This window comes from Oncorhynchus gorbuscha, linkage group LG07, assembly GCF_021184085.1.
Source record: "Oncorhynchus gorbuscha isolate QuinsamMale2020 ecotype Even-year linkage group LG07, OgorEven_v1.0, whole genome shotgun sequence".
In the NCBI taxonomy this organism is placed as follows: domain Eukaryota; kingdom Metazoa; phylum Chordata; class Actinopteri; order Salmoniformes; family Salmonidae; genus Oncorhynchus; species Oncorhynchus gorbuscha.
In genome coordinates, this window is record NC_060179.1 from 85019895 (window position 1) to 85035427 (window position 15533).

General features: G+C 45.2%; 1 protein-coding gene across 1 annotated transcript in view; it reads left to right on the top strand.

Annotated features, from left to right (window-relative positions):
* Positions 1-15533, top strand: part of LOC124039064 (cAMP and cAMP-inhibited cGMP 3',5'-cyclic phosphodiesterase 10A-like) — an 85717-nt gene that overhangs the window by 34754 nt on the left and 35430 nt on the right. The window contains exons 10-12 of the mRNA XM_046354944.1: positions 2805-2947; positions 3662-3754; positions 14047-14233. Coding sequence (XP_046210900.1) covers positions 2805-2947; positions 3662-3754; positions 14047-14233 — 423 coding nt within the window. The remainder of the gene's footprint in view (positions 1-2804; positions 2948-3661; positions 3755-14046; positions 14234-15533) is intronic.

The following is a 15533-nucleotide window of genomic DNA, read 5'->3' on the forward strand; positions in this document are numbered from 1 at the left end:
GTTACCATGGGGATACCTCCTCCTCTGTTACACCAACCAATGGTATTACAGTTACCATGGGGATACCTCCTCCTCTGTTACACCAACCAATGGTATTACAGTTACCATGGGGATACCTCCTCCTCTGTTACACCAACCAATGGTATTACAGTTACCATGGGGATACCTCCTCCTCTGTTACACCAACCAATGGTATTACAGTTACCATGAGAGGATACCTCCTCCTCTGTTACACCAACCAATGGTATTACAGTTACCATGGGGATACCTCCTCCTCTGTTACACCAACCAATGGTATTACAGTTACCATGGGGATACCTCCTCCTCTGTTACACCAACCAATGGTATTACAGTTACCATGGGGATACCTCCTCCTCTGTTACACCAACCAATGGTATTACAGTTACCATGGGGATACCTCCTCCTCTGTTACACCAACCAATGGTATTACAGTTACCATGGGGATACCTCCTCCTCTGTTACACCAACCAATGGTATTACAGTTACCATGGGGATACCTCCTCCTCTGTTACACCAACCAATGGTATTACAGTTACCATGAGAGGATACCTCCTCCTCTGTTACACCAACCAATGGTATTACAGTTACCATGGGGATACCTCCTCCTCTGTTACACCAACCAATGGTATTACAGTTACCATGGGGATACCTCCTCCTCTGTTACACCAACCAATGGTATTACAGTTACGATGGGGATACCTCCCCCACTGTTATACCAACCAATGGTATTACAGTTACCATGGGGATACCTCCTCCACTGTTACACCAACCAATGGTATTACAGTTACCATGAGAGGATACCTCCTCCACTGTTACACCAACCAATGGTATTACAGTTACCATGAGAGGATACCTCCTCCACTGTTACACCAACCAATGGTATTACAGTTACCATGGGGATACCTCCTCCACTGTTACACCAACCAATGGTATTACAGTTACCATGAGAGGATACCTCCTCCACTGTTACACCAACCAATGGTATTACAGTTACCATGAGAGGATACCTCCTCCACTGTTACACCAACCAATGGCATTACAGTTACCATGAGAGGATACCTCCTCCACTGTTACACCAACCAATGGTATTACAGTTACTTCCCACTCCTACCTGCCTCCCTTCCCTCTCTTTCAGTTACTGGCCCAATGCTCTAACCACTAGACTACCTGCCTACCTTCCCTCTCTTTCAGTTACTGGCCCAATGCTCTCACCACTAGACTACCTGCCTCCCTGCCCTCTCTTTCAGTTACTGGCCCAATGCTCTAACCACTAGACTACCTGCCTCCCTTCCCTCTCTTTCAGTTACTTGCCCAATGCTCTAACCATTAGAATACCTGCCTCCCTTCCCTCTCTTTCAGTTACTGGCCCAATGCTCTAACCACTAGAATACCTGCCTCCCTTCCCCCTCTTTCAGTTACTGGCCCAATGCTCTAACCACTAGACTACCTGCCTCCCTGCCCTCTCTTTCAGTTACTGGCCCAATGCTCTAACCACTAGAATACCTGCCTCCCTTCTCTTTCAGTTACTGGCCCAATGCTCTAACCACTAGAATACCTGCCTCCCTTCCCCCTCTTTCAGTTACTGGCCCAATGCTCTAACCACTAGACTACCTGCCTCCCTTCTCTTTCAGTTACTGGCCCAATGCTCTAACCACTAGACTACCTGCCCCCCTTCTCTTTCAGTTACTGGCCCAATGCTCTAACCACTAGTCTACCTGCCTCCCTTCTCTTTCAGTTACTGGCCCAATGCTCTAACCACTAGACTACCTGCCTCCCTTCTCTTTCAGTTACTGGCCCAATGCTCTAACCACTAGACTACCTGCCTCCCTTCCCCCTCTTTCAGTTACTGGCCCAATGCTCTAACCATTAGACTACCTGCCTCCCTTCTCTTTCAGTTACTGGCCCAATGCTCTAACCACTAGAATACCTGCCTCCCTTCCCTATCTTTCAGTTACTGGCCCAACCCTCGAACCACTAGGCTACCTGCCTCCCTATTAAATAATTGTTAATAATGTAATTATAGCCCCTTTAAGAAACAATGGAACCTTATTGTAAAGCGCTACCATGAATCCTAACTTCCCCTTTAAGGAACCCTTAACAAATGGAACCTTATTGTAAAGCGCTACCGTGAATCCTAACTTCCCCTTTAAGAAACCCCTAACAAATGGAACCTTATTGTAAAGCGCTACCGTGAATCCTAACCTCCCCTTTAAGAAACCCTTAACAAATGGAACCTTATTGTAAAGCGCTACCGTGAATCCTAACTTCCCCTTTAAGAAACCCTTAAAAATGGAACCTTATTGTAAAGGCGTTACCGTGAATCCTAACTTACTTCCCCTTTAAGAAACCCTTAACAAATGGAACCTTATTGTAAAGCGCTACCGTGAATCCCAACTTCCCCTTTAAGAAACCCTTAACAAATGGAACCTTATTGTAAAGCGCTACCGTGAACCCTAACTTCCCCTTTAAGAAACCCTTAACAAATGGAACCTTATTGTAAAGCGCTACCGTGAATCCTAACTTCCCCTTTAAGAAACCCTTAACAAATGGAACCTTATTGTAAAGGCGTTACCGTGAATCCTAACCTCCCCTTTAAGAAACCCTTAACAAATGGAACCTTATTGTAAAGCGCTATCGTGAATCCTAACTTCCCCTTCAAGTCAAAATGTTAATTTAGTCATATGGGTTGATATCAATGGGAAGGGAAGATTCGCTCCCTGTCTGTGTGACCATGTCTTTCTGTGTAGCGTACTGACGCGGTTTATCATGGTGTTGTGTTTCAGATATATGCAAAAAACCTGGTGAATGCGGACAGATGTGCCCTGTTCCAGGTGGACCACAATAACAAAGAACTGTACTCAGACCTTTTCGACATCGGGGAGGAGAACGAGGGCAAACCTGTCTTCAGGAAAACCAAAGAGATTCGGTAAGGGTCCTGATCCTTTTACTGCTTATCTGAGTGATTCTCTGAAGGGTTGACCTGGGATCATGTGAACGATTCTCTGAAGGGTTGACTTGTGATCATGTGAACGATTCTCTGAAGGGTTGACTTGTGATCATGTGAACGATTCTCTGAAGGGTTGACTTGTGATCATGTGAACGATTCTCTGAAGGGTTGACTTGTGATCATGTGAACGATTCTCTGAAGGGTTGACTTGTGATCATGTGAAGGATTCTCTGAAGGGTTGACTTGTGATCATGTGAACGATTCTCTGAAGGGTTGACTTGTGATCATGTGAACGATTCTCTGAAGGGTTGACTTGTGATCATGTGAACGATTCTCTGAAGGGTTGACTTGGGATCATGTGAACGATTCTCTGACGGCTATGTTGAATTGACAAGGGATCATGTGAACGATTCTCTGGTGACAGCAGCTGAGCAGTTGTAACTATTGAACTATAATCCCTAGAACAGGAGAACTATAATCCCTAGAACAGGGGAACTAGAATCCTAGAACAGGGGAACTAGAATCCTAGAACAGGGAAACTATAAATCATATAAGAGTGAAAATAGAATCCTAGAACAGGTAAACTAGAATCTTGGAACAGGGAAGTAGAATTCTTAGAACAGAAATGTCCATTCACCAATTCTATTTGTATGGTTGTAACCTCCAGCGCTCTTCTGTCCTCTCCTCGTCCAGGTTTTCTATAGAGAAAGGTATAGCGGGCCAAGTGGCACGGACGGGGGAGGTACTGAACATCCCAGACGCCTATGCAGACCCACGCTTTAATAGGTGAAACGTTTATTTTACCCTGGCTGAGTCTGAACTGACATCCTATCCACGGGTCGCACGTTTCGTCACAACATTGTTTTGAACGTTCGTTTTAGGACTGATGCCCCATCTGAGCATTCCACTCGATGCGGTCTCTATAGGTGGTGATGAAGATGTATTCTAAAGTGCTAAACTACTGTGGCTTGGAGACATGATGACATTTCAAAATGAGGCAAATAATTAGCAGGACAAGCTTTTATGATTTAATAAATAAATCATATTTAACCTTTTATTTAACTATGCACGACAGTTAAGAACAAATTCTTATTTCCAATGACGGCCTACCACGGCCAAACCCTAACCCGGACGACGCTGGGCCAATTGTGCGATGTCCTGTGGGACTCCCAATCATGGCCGGTTGTGATACAGCCTGTAATCGAACCAGGGTCTGTAGTGACGCCTCTACCACTGAGATGCAGTACCTTAGACCGCTGCGCCACTGCGGTCTAAGGCACCTCTAACACTTTAGATGCAGTATAACATTAACTGCCTAGCTACGATTTGAAGGGAGAGCACCAACATTTTAGCTAGCTAACGTTAACATTGTTAGCAATTTCTGACTAACTTTGCTAGCTCATGGCAACATTACCATAAAGTAAAATATATGACTTCATAATGATAGCAAAGTTGTTTTCTACAAATTATTTGTCTCTTTCAATAATGCCATCATATTTCAAGGCCACTAAACTGTAATTTTGACGAAACAGTCATGAGCCGACGTTCAATAAGTAATGAGCGTTAATCATCAGTGGGAATCAGTCAATATGCTGCGGCATCTGCAGGACGTTGACAACAACGGCAACGATGTGACGGAGGTGCAAACCCCGTGAATATTGTGCACTACTTTTGAGTAGATCAATATGGGCCCTGGTCAAAAGGAGTGCACTATATAGTGGATAAGGTGCCGTCTACTTTATGTGTGCTGTTTCCATTAGACCTGTTTAACCCTCAGAGCAGACCTGGGATAACTACAAACACAATAGATCTGAATGTGATTAATTAACCCTCAGAGCAGACCTGGGATAACTAGAGAGTCATTTCCATTAGACCTGTTTAACCCTCAGAGCAGACCTGGGATAACTAGAGAGTTATTTCCATTAGACCTGAATGTGTTTAACCCTCAGAGCAGACCTGGGATAACTAGAACCCTCAGAGCAGACCTGGGATAACTAGTCATTTCCATTAGACCTGTTTAACCCTCAGAGCAGACCTGGGATAACTAGAGAGTCATTTCCATTAGACCTGTTTAACCCTCAGAGCAGACCTGGGATAACTAGAGAGTTATTTCCATTAGACCTGAATGTGTTTAACCCTCAGAGCAGACCTGGGATAACTAGAGAGTCATTTCCATTAGACCCGTTTAACCCTCAGAGCAGACCTGGGATAACTAGAGAGTCATTTCCATTAGACCTGTTTAACCCTCAGAGCAGACCTGGGATAACTAGAGAGTCATTTCCATTAGACCTGTTTAACCCTCAGAGCAGACCTGGGATAACTAGAGAGTCATTTCCATTAGACCTGAATTTAACCCTCAGAGCAGACCTGGGATAACTAGAGAGTCATTTCCATTAGACCCTTTAACCCTCAGAGCAGACCTGGGATAACTAGAGAGTCATTTCCATTAGACCTGTTTAACCCTCAGAGCAGACCTGGGATAACTAGAGAGTCATTTCCATTAGACCTGTTTTTAACCCTCAGAGCAGACCTGGGATAACTAGAGAGTCATTTCCATTAGACCCGTTTAACCCTCAGAGCAGACCTGGGATAACTAGAGAGTCATTTCCATTAGACCTGTTTAACCCTCAGAGCAGACCTGGGATAACTAGAGAGTCATTTCCATTAGACCTGTTTAACCCTCAGAGCAGACCTGGGATAACTAGAGATTCATTTCCATTAGACCTGAATGTGTTTAACCCCTCAGAGCAGACCTGGGATAACTAGAGAGTCATTTCCATTAGACCTGTTTAACCCTCAGAGCAGACCTGGGATAACTAGAGAGTCATTTCCATTAGAGCAGACCTGGGATAACTAGAGAGTCATTTCCAACCTGTTTAACCCTCAGAGCAGACCTGGGATAACTAGAGAGTCATTTCCATTAGACCTGTTTAACCCTCAGAGCAGACCTGGGATAACTAGATCATTTCCATTAGACCTGTTTAACCCTCAGAGCAGACCTGGGATAACTAGAGAGTTATTTCCATTAGACCTGAATGTGTTTAACCCTCTGAGCAGACCTGGGATAACTAGAGAGTCATTTCCATTAGACCCGTTTAACCCTCAGAGCAGACCTGGGATAACTAGAGAGTCATTTCCATTAGACCTGTTTAACCCTCAGAGCAGACCTGGGATAACTAGAGAGTCATTTCCATTAGACCTGTTTAACCCTCAGAGCAGACCTGGGATAACTAGAGATTCATTTCCATTAGACCTGAATGTGTTTAACCCTCAGAGCAGACCTGGGATAACTAGAGAGTCATTTCCATTAGACCTGTTTAACCCTCAGAGCAGACCTGGGATAACTAGAGAGTCATTTCCATTAGACCTGTTTAACCCTCAGAGCAGACCTGGGATAACTAGAGAGTCATTTCCATTAGACCCGTTTAACCCTCAGAGCAGACCTGGGATAACTAGAGAGTCATTTCCATTAGACCTGTTTAACCCTCAGAGCAGACCTGGGATAACTAGAGAGTCATTTCCATTAGACCTGTTTAACCCTCAGAGCAGACCTGGGATAACTAGAGAGTCATTTCCAATAGACCTGTTTAACCCTCAGAGCAGACCTGGAATAACTAGAGAGTCATTTCCATTAGACCTGAATGTGTTTAACCCTCAGAGCAGACCTGGGATAACTAGAGAGTCATTTTCCTGAGTCAGCAAACACAATAGATCTGAATGTGATTAATTAACCCTCGGAGCAGACCTGGGATAACTAGAGAGTAATTTCCTGAGTCAGCAAACACAATAGACCTGAATGTGTTGAATTAACCCTCAGAGCAGACCAGGGATAACTAGAGTTTTAACTACGCTTTGTGGAAAGTATCTATTTTATTTTTACAAATATTGACTTTGGAGGCGACTACAACAATTTGAATACACCCCCCCCCCCCAAAATACTACTTTTTAAAACAATTTTCAATTTGAATACATACCCCCCTCCCAAATACTACTTTTTAAAACAATTTGCAATTTGAATACAGACCCCCCTCCCAAATACTACTTTTTAAAACAATTTGCAATTTGAATACAGACCCCCCCAAATACTACTTTTTAAAACAATTTGCAATTTGAATACAGACCCCCCCCCCCCCCCCAAATACTACTTTTTAAAACAATTTGCAATTTGAATACAGATCCCCCCAAATACTACTTTTTAAAACAATTTGCAATTTGAATACAGACCCCCCCAAAAAATATTACTTTTTTAAAACAATACAGATTCCCCCCCAAAAAAATACTACTTTTTAAAACTATTTGAATACAGATCTGAGAAAGCAACTCATTTTCTTTAACTATTGGATTGGCTGCCTTTGTCATGCTGGTAAAAGAGGACCCAAAAGCGACTTAACAGAAGCAGAGTTTAATAATGTTCAAAACGGAATAACTGACATCCTCTAGATTTGTAGAGGGGAAAACAACTGGAGAAGCGGCCACAGACTGCAGGTCGCTTCGGGTAGGCGCAGGCCGTAGTCGACTGAGACACCTGCTCACACGCAGCGTCTGATGAAGGCACAAAACACGACAGAACAGGGTGATACACAATCACGGCAAAAAACACGACAGGACAGGGCGAAACGCAATCACAGCATGAAATATACAATATAAGGAACCGACGGAACAGGAACGGATTACAAAGGAATAAATAGGGAATCTAATCAGGGGAAAGGATCGGGAACAGGTGTGGGAAGACTAAATGATGATTAGGGGAATAGGAACAGCTGGGAGCAGGAACGGAACGACAGAGAGAAGAGAGAGCGAGAGAGTGAGAGAGGGAGGGGGAGAGAGAGGGATAGAACCAAACAAGACCAGCAGAGGGAAACGAATAGCATGGGGAGCACAGGGACAAGACATGACAATAAATGACAAACATGACAGTACCCCCCACTCACCGAGCGCCTCCTGGCGCACTCGAGGAGGAATCCTGGCGGCAACGGAGGAAATCATCGATGAGCGAACGGTCCAGCACGTCCCCGAGACGGAACCCAACTCCTCTCCTCAGGACCGTAACCCTCCCAATCCACTAGGTATTGGTGACCCCGTCCCCGAGAACGCATGTCCATAATTTTATGTACCTTGTAAATAGGTGCGCTCTCGACAAGGACGGGAGGGGGGAGGGAAGACGAACGGGGTGCGAAGAAAGGGCTTAACACAGGAGACATGGAAGACAGGATGGACGCGACGAAGATGTCGCGGAAGAAGCAGTCGCACAGCGACAGGATTGACGACCTGGGAGACACGGAACGGACCAATGAACCGCGGAGTCAACTTACGAGAAGCTGTCGTAAGAGGAAGGTTGCGAGTTTCTGGCCGCAACAATACCTTGGACTCTTAATCCTGCGTTTATTGGCGGCTCTCACCGTCTGTGCCCTGTAACGGCAAAGTGCAGACCTCACCCTCCTCCAGGTGCGCTCATTGGACAAACGCTTGAGCGGAGGGAACGCTGGACTCGGCAAGCTGGGATGAGAACAGAGGAGGCTGGTAACCCAGACTACTCTGAAACGGAGATAACCCGGTAGCAGACGAAGGAAGCGAATTGTGAGCGTATTCTGCCCAGGGAGCTGTTCTGCCCAAGACGCAGGGTTTCTGAAAGAAAGGCTGCGTAGTATCTAATCGTCTGATTGGCCCTCTCTGCTTGACCGTTAGACTGGGGATGAAACCCAGAAGAGAGACTGACGGACGCACCAATCAAACGACAGAACTCCCTCCAAAACTGTGACGTGAATTGCGGACCTCTGTCTGAAACGGCGTAGGCCATGAATTCTGAATACATTCTCAATAATGATTTGTGCCGTCTCCTTAGCGGAAGGAAGTTTAGCGAGGGGAATGAAATGTGCCGCCTTAGAGAACCTATCGGTCAGAATCACAGTCTTCCCCGCAGACAAAGGCAGACCGGTAATGAAGTCTAAGGCAATGTGAGACCATGGTCGAGAAGGAATGGGGAGCGGTCTGAGACGACCGGCAGGAGGAGAGTTACCCGACTCAGGCAGCCACGAAACGGTGTCACGCTCCTGAGTCGGCCACCAAAAGCGCTGGCGAATAGACGCAAGAGTGCCTCGAACACCGGGATGACCCGCTAACTTGGCAGAGTGAGCCCACTGAAGAACAGCCAGACGAGTGGAAACAGGAACGAAAAGGAGGTTACTAGGACAAGCGCGCGGATAACTGTGCGTGAGTGCTTGCTTAACCTGTCTTTCAATTCCCCAGACTGTTAACCCGACAACACGCCCATAAGGAAGAATCCCTCGGGATCAGTAGAAGCCACAGAAGAACTAAACAGACGGGATAAGGCATCAGGCTTGGTGTTCTTGCTACCCGGACGGTAAGAAATCATCGAACGAGCGAAAAACAACGCCCAACGAGCTTGACGGGCATTAAGTCGTTTGGCAGAACGGATGTACTCAAGGTTCTTATGGTCCAAACGACAAAAGGAACGGTTTCCATGTCGCCATTCGCCTAGGGCTAAGCGGATGGCGAGCAGTTCACGGTTACCCACATCATAGTTGCGCTCAGATGGCGACAGGCGATGAGAAAAATAAGCGCAAGGATGAACCTTATCGTCAGACTGGAAGCGCTGGGATAGAATGGCTCCCACGCCTACCTCTGAAAGCGTCAACCTCGACAATGAATTGTCTAGTGACGTCAGGAGTAACGAGGATAGGAGCGGACGTTTCTTTTAGAAGATCAAAAGCTCCCTGGGCGGAACCGGACCACTTAAAACACGTCTTGACAGAAGTAAGAGCTGTGAGAGGGGCAGCAACTTGACCGAAATTACGAATGAAACGCCGATAGAAATTAGCCCTAAAAAGCGCTGCAACTACACGTGACCTTGAACGGGCCAATCACTTTGGACCTTAGCGGAATCCATCTGAATGCCTTCAGCGGAAATAACAGAACCGAGAAAAGTAACGGAGGAGACATGAAAAGAGCACTTCTCAGCCTTTAAGAGACAATTCTCTAAAAGGCGCTGTACACGTCGAACGTGCTGAACATGAATCTCGAGTGAGGAGAAAAAATCAGGATATCGTCAAGATAGACAAAAACAAAAATGTTCAGCATGTCTCTCAGAACATCATTAACTAATGCCTGAAAAACAGCTGGCGCATTGGCAGACCTGGGAACCCGGTACTCAAAATGCCCTAACGGAGTATTAAACACTTTTCTGATGCGCACGAGATGGTAAGCGTTAACTTAGTAAAGCACCTGGCTCCCTGCAGAATCTCGAAGGCTGATGACATAAGGGGAAGCGGATAACGATTCTTAACCGTTATTCATTCAGCCCTCGATAACCCGCAGGGGCGCAGAGTCCGTCCTTCTTCTTAACAAAAAGAACCCCGCCCCGGCCGGAGAGGAAGAAGGCACTATGGTGCCGGCGTCAAGAGACACAGACAAATAATCCTCGAGAGCCTTACGTTCGGGAGCCGACAGAGAGTATAGTCTACCTCGAGGAGGAGTGGTCCCCGGAAGGAGATCAAACTACAATCATACGACCGGTGAGGATTTGAAGACCGTGCGCAGATCATGATATTCCTCCGGCACTCCTGTCAAATCGCCAGGTTCCTCCTGAGAAGTAGGGACAGAAGAAATGGGAGGGATGGCAGACATTTTCACATGAAAGAAACGTTCCAGGATAGGATTTACTAGACCAATTAATAGAAGGATTATGACATACAAGCCAGGGGTGACCCAAAACAACAGGTGTAAACGGTGAACGGAAAATCAAAAAAGACATAGTCTCACTGTGGTTACCAATACTGTGAGAGTTAAAGGTAGTGTCTCAAACTTGATACTGGGAAGATGACTACCATCTAAGGCAAACATGGGCCCTGTCTAACGGTCTGAAAGGAATGTTATGTTTCCGAGCCCATGCTTCGTCCAAAACAACCCTCAGCCCCAGAGTCAATCAAAGCACTGCATGTAGCTCCAGCGTAGATGGACCGACATAGTAGTACAAGATCTAGATGAAGGGACCTGAAGTAGCGCTCACCAGTAGCCCTCCGCTTACTGATGGGCTCTGGCCTCTTACTGGACATGAAATAACAAAATGTCCAGCAACTCCGCAATAGAGGCACAGGCGGTTGGTGATCCTCTGTTCCCTCTCCTTATTCGAGATGCGAATAGCTGCATGGGCTTCTTGGTTGCGAAAAAACACCGTTGATTTCTTCCACGAGCCCGGTGACGAAGATCTACCCGATGCGGATGGCAGAGCAATCAAAGAGTCCACATCTGAAGGAACCTCCCGGGAAATCTCATCCTAACCGCTTTCCCTCCAGAAAACGAGCGAGCAGCGCCGGCTCGTTTGCAATTTGGAATAATCCGTTATGGACCGTTCACCTTGGCATAAGGAAGCCAGGGCCCTAGAAGCCTCCTCACCAAAAACTGAACGGTCAAAACCCGAATCATCTCCTCTTTAAAGTTCTGGAATCTGTTAGAGCAATTTGCCTCCCAGATAGCTGTGCCCCATTCTCGAGCCCGGCCAGTAAGGAGTGAAATGACGTACAACCCGAGCTTTCTCTAGAGTATGTGTGGGGTTGGAGAGAGAACACAATCTCACACTGCGTGAGAAAGGAGCGGCACTCAGTGGGCTGCCCGGAGTAGCAAGGTGGGTTATTAACCCTGGGTTCTGGAGGCTCGGCAGGCCAGGGAGTAACAGGTGGCACGAGACGTTCTGGAACTGTCCAGAAAAACCTGAGCGGCCAGGTTCTCCACGGCATGGCGAGCAGCAGACAATTCCTGCTCGTGTCTGCCGAGCATGGCTCCCTCGACGGCAGTGTAACGAGCGTCTGAAGTCGCTGGGTCCATTCCTTGGTCGGTTCCTTCTGTCATGCTGGTAAAAGAGGACCCAAAAGCGACTTAACAGAAGCAGAGTTTAATAATGTTCAAAACGGAATAACTGACATCCTCTAGATTTGTAGAGGGGAAAACAACTGGAGAAGCGGCCACAGACTGCAGGTCGCCGGGTAGGCGCAGGCCGTAAATCGACTGAGACACCTGCTCACACGCAGCGTCTGATGAAGGCACAAAACACGACAGAACAGGGTGATACACAATCACGGCAAAAAACACGACAGGACAGGGGCGAAACGCAATCACAGCATGAAATATACAATATAAGGAACCGACGGAACAGGAACGGATTACAAAGGAATAAATAGGGAATCTAATCAGGGGAAAGGATCGGGAACAGGTGTGGGAAGACTAAATGATGATTAGGGGAATAGGAACAGCTGGGAGCAGGAACGGAACGACAGAGAGAAGAGAGAGCGAGAGAGTGAGAGAGGGAGGGGGAGAGAGAGGGATAGAACCAAACAAGACCAGCAGAGGGAAACGAATAGCATGGGGAGCACAGGGACAAGACATGACAATAAATGACAAACATGACAGCCTTCAACTAATAGCAGAGCTTCATCTGGAACTGCATGATGAAGATAGAAATAGAATGACTAGAGCACACACAATCTCCTATACTATTCCCATCAATCTGATGGTCATATTTTAATCTACACAATACATTTCTATCTGAACATTGTGTAAATGTCCATTCTCCTGAATAGACAAGGTGTACATAATCAAAGCCAAACCAATTTACCAATGATATTTTACACAGATACAGTGGCCTTGCAAAAGTATTCAGACCCCTTGGATTTCTTCGCACTTTATTGTGTTACACAGTGGGATTCAAATGTATTTAATTGTTGTAAACAAGATGCATGTTTGGGAATATTTTTATTTTTGTATTTTTGAATACTTCTTTTCACTCTATCATTTAGGTCATTATTGTGGAGTCACTATAATGTTGTTGATCCATCCTCAGTTTTCTCCCATCACAGCCATTGAACTCTGTAGCTGTTTTAAAATCACCAATGGCCTCATAGTTAAATAAAGGTTAAATGTAAAACAAATGTTTCCTGTCCTGCCGCTCAGTGAAGAAGGACGACTGTATCTTTGATGTGTCTGGGTAGTTTAACACATCATCCACAGCATATTTATTAACACATTTATTAACAAATATATTAACATATTTATTAACACATTTATTAACAAATATATTAACAAATATATTAACACATTTATTAACACATTTATTAACAAATATATTAACATATTTATTAACACATTTATTAACATATATATTAACATATTTATTAACATATTTATTAACAAATGTATTAACATATTTATTAACACATTTATTAACATATATATTAACATATTTATTAACAAATATATTAACATATTTATTAACACATTTATTAACATATATATTAACATATTTATTAACACATTTATTAACATATATATTAACATATTTATTAACATATTTATTAACAAATGTATTAACATATTTATTAACATATATATTAACATATTTATTAACTTGACCATGCTTAAATAGATATTCAATGTCTGATTTGTTATTGTTACCCATTTACCAATCACAGCCCTTCTTTGAGGCTTTTCGAATGCTCCCTGGTCTTTGTAGTTGAATCTGTGCTTGAAATTCAAATGCTTGACTGAGGGACCTTACAGTTGTTGTATGTATAGGGGACAGAGGAAGGGTTAGTCATGAAATGTGTAATTTATTATCTAATTTGTTAAGCCACATTTGATTCCTGAACTAATCTAGGCTTCCTTAAATAAATGGGCTGAATATTTATGCAATGAGTATATTTTACGAATTCATTTTTTTTATTAAATCACTTTGACGTTACATAGTATTTTGTGTAGATTGTTGACCAAAAATTACAATTTACATCCATTTTAATCCCACTTTGTAACACAAAAAAATTTGAAGAAAGGGGTATGAATACTTTTGCAAGGCCCTGTTATAACTACTGTATGACTCTTTCAACTCTTTCCAAAAATATATACTTATTTTCCACCATAATTTGCAAATAAATAAATTAAAAATCCTACAATGTGATTTTCTGGATTTTCTAATTTTGTCTGTCATAGTTGAAGTGTACCTATGATGAAAATTACAGGCCTCTCTCTCTCACATGTGATGTTATTTTTAACACTTTCCTTTCCCTTCACAGAGAGGTGGACCTCTATACGGGATACACCACGCGGAACATCCTATGCATGCCCATCGTTTCCAGGGGGACCGTAATAGGGGTCGTACAGATGGTTAACAAGCTGAGTGGAAGTGCCTTCACCAAAACAGACGAGAACAACTTCAAGATGTTCGCCGTCTTCTGTGCTCTAGCCTTACACTGTGCCAACGTCAGTGTTTTGTCTCTTTTAATATATATATATATTTTTAAATCAAAATGTATTTTATTTTGTGTCTGAAAGAAAAACAAGCCACATACACGACATTCAGGATACAGTATACAAATCATCGGAGAGTTTCTCTTTCCATTAAAATCAGCGATTCTCAACTGTGTACTACACGGTTAACCGACACCATTTATCAATATTAGACAAAGTAAAAACTTGGAAGAGATGTGGAAAATCATGACTAAAGCTGAACTATTGAGCTCTGTTGGGACCAGCACTCCCTGACATGTCTTTTAAGCTGTGTGTCCCTAAGACGTTGTTTAACCTCTGGGGTAGGACAGCCAGGCTGTAGCCACACTGAAGCCAAACCTCTGGGGTAGGACAGCCAGGCTGTAGCCACACTGAAGCCAAACCTCTGGGGTAGGACAGCCAGGCTGTAGCCACACTGAAGCCAAACCTCTGGGGTAGGACAGCCAGGCTGTAGCCACACTGAAGCCAAACCTCTGGGGTAGGACAGCCAGGCGGTAGCCACACTGAAGCCAAACCTCTGGGGTAGGACAGCCAGGCGGTAGCCACACTGACACCAAACCTCTGGGGTAGGACAGCCAGGCGGTAGCCACACTGAAGCCAAAACTCTGGGGTAGGACAGCCAGGCTGTAGCCACACTGAAGCCAAACCTCTGGGGTAGGACAGCCAGGCGGTAGCCACACTGAAGCCAAACCTCTGGGGTAGGACAGCCAGGCGGTAGCCACACTGAAGCCAAAACTCTGGGGTAGGACAGCCAGGCTGTAGCCACACTGAAGCCAAACCTCTGGGGTAGGACAGCCAGGCGGTAGCCACACTGAAGCCAAACCTCTGGGGTAGGACAGCCAGGCTGTAGCCACACTGAAGCCAAACCTCTGGGGTAGGACAGCCAGGCGGTAGCCACACTGAAGCCAAAACCCTGGGGTAGGACAGCCAGGCTGTAGCCACACTGAAGCCAAACCTCTGGGGTAGGACAGCCAGGCTGTAGCCACACTGAAGCCAAACCTCTGGGGTAGGACAGCCAGGCTGTAGCCACACTGAAGCCAAACCTCTGGGGTAGGACAGCCAGGCTGTAGCCACACTGAAGCCAAACCTCTGGGGTAGGACAGCCAGGCTGTAGCCACACTGAAGCCAAACCTCTGGGGTAGGACAGCCAGGCTGTAGCCACACTGAAGCCAACCCTCTGGGGTAGGACAGCCAGGCGGTAGCCACACTGATGCCAAACCCCCACACCTTCCCTCCATGTCCCATCCACCATAAAAGATAAATCAGAGTTCCA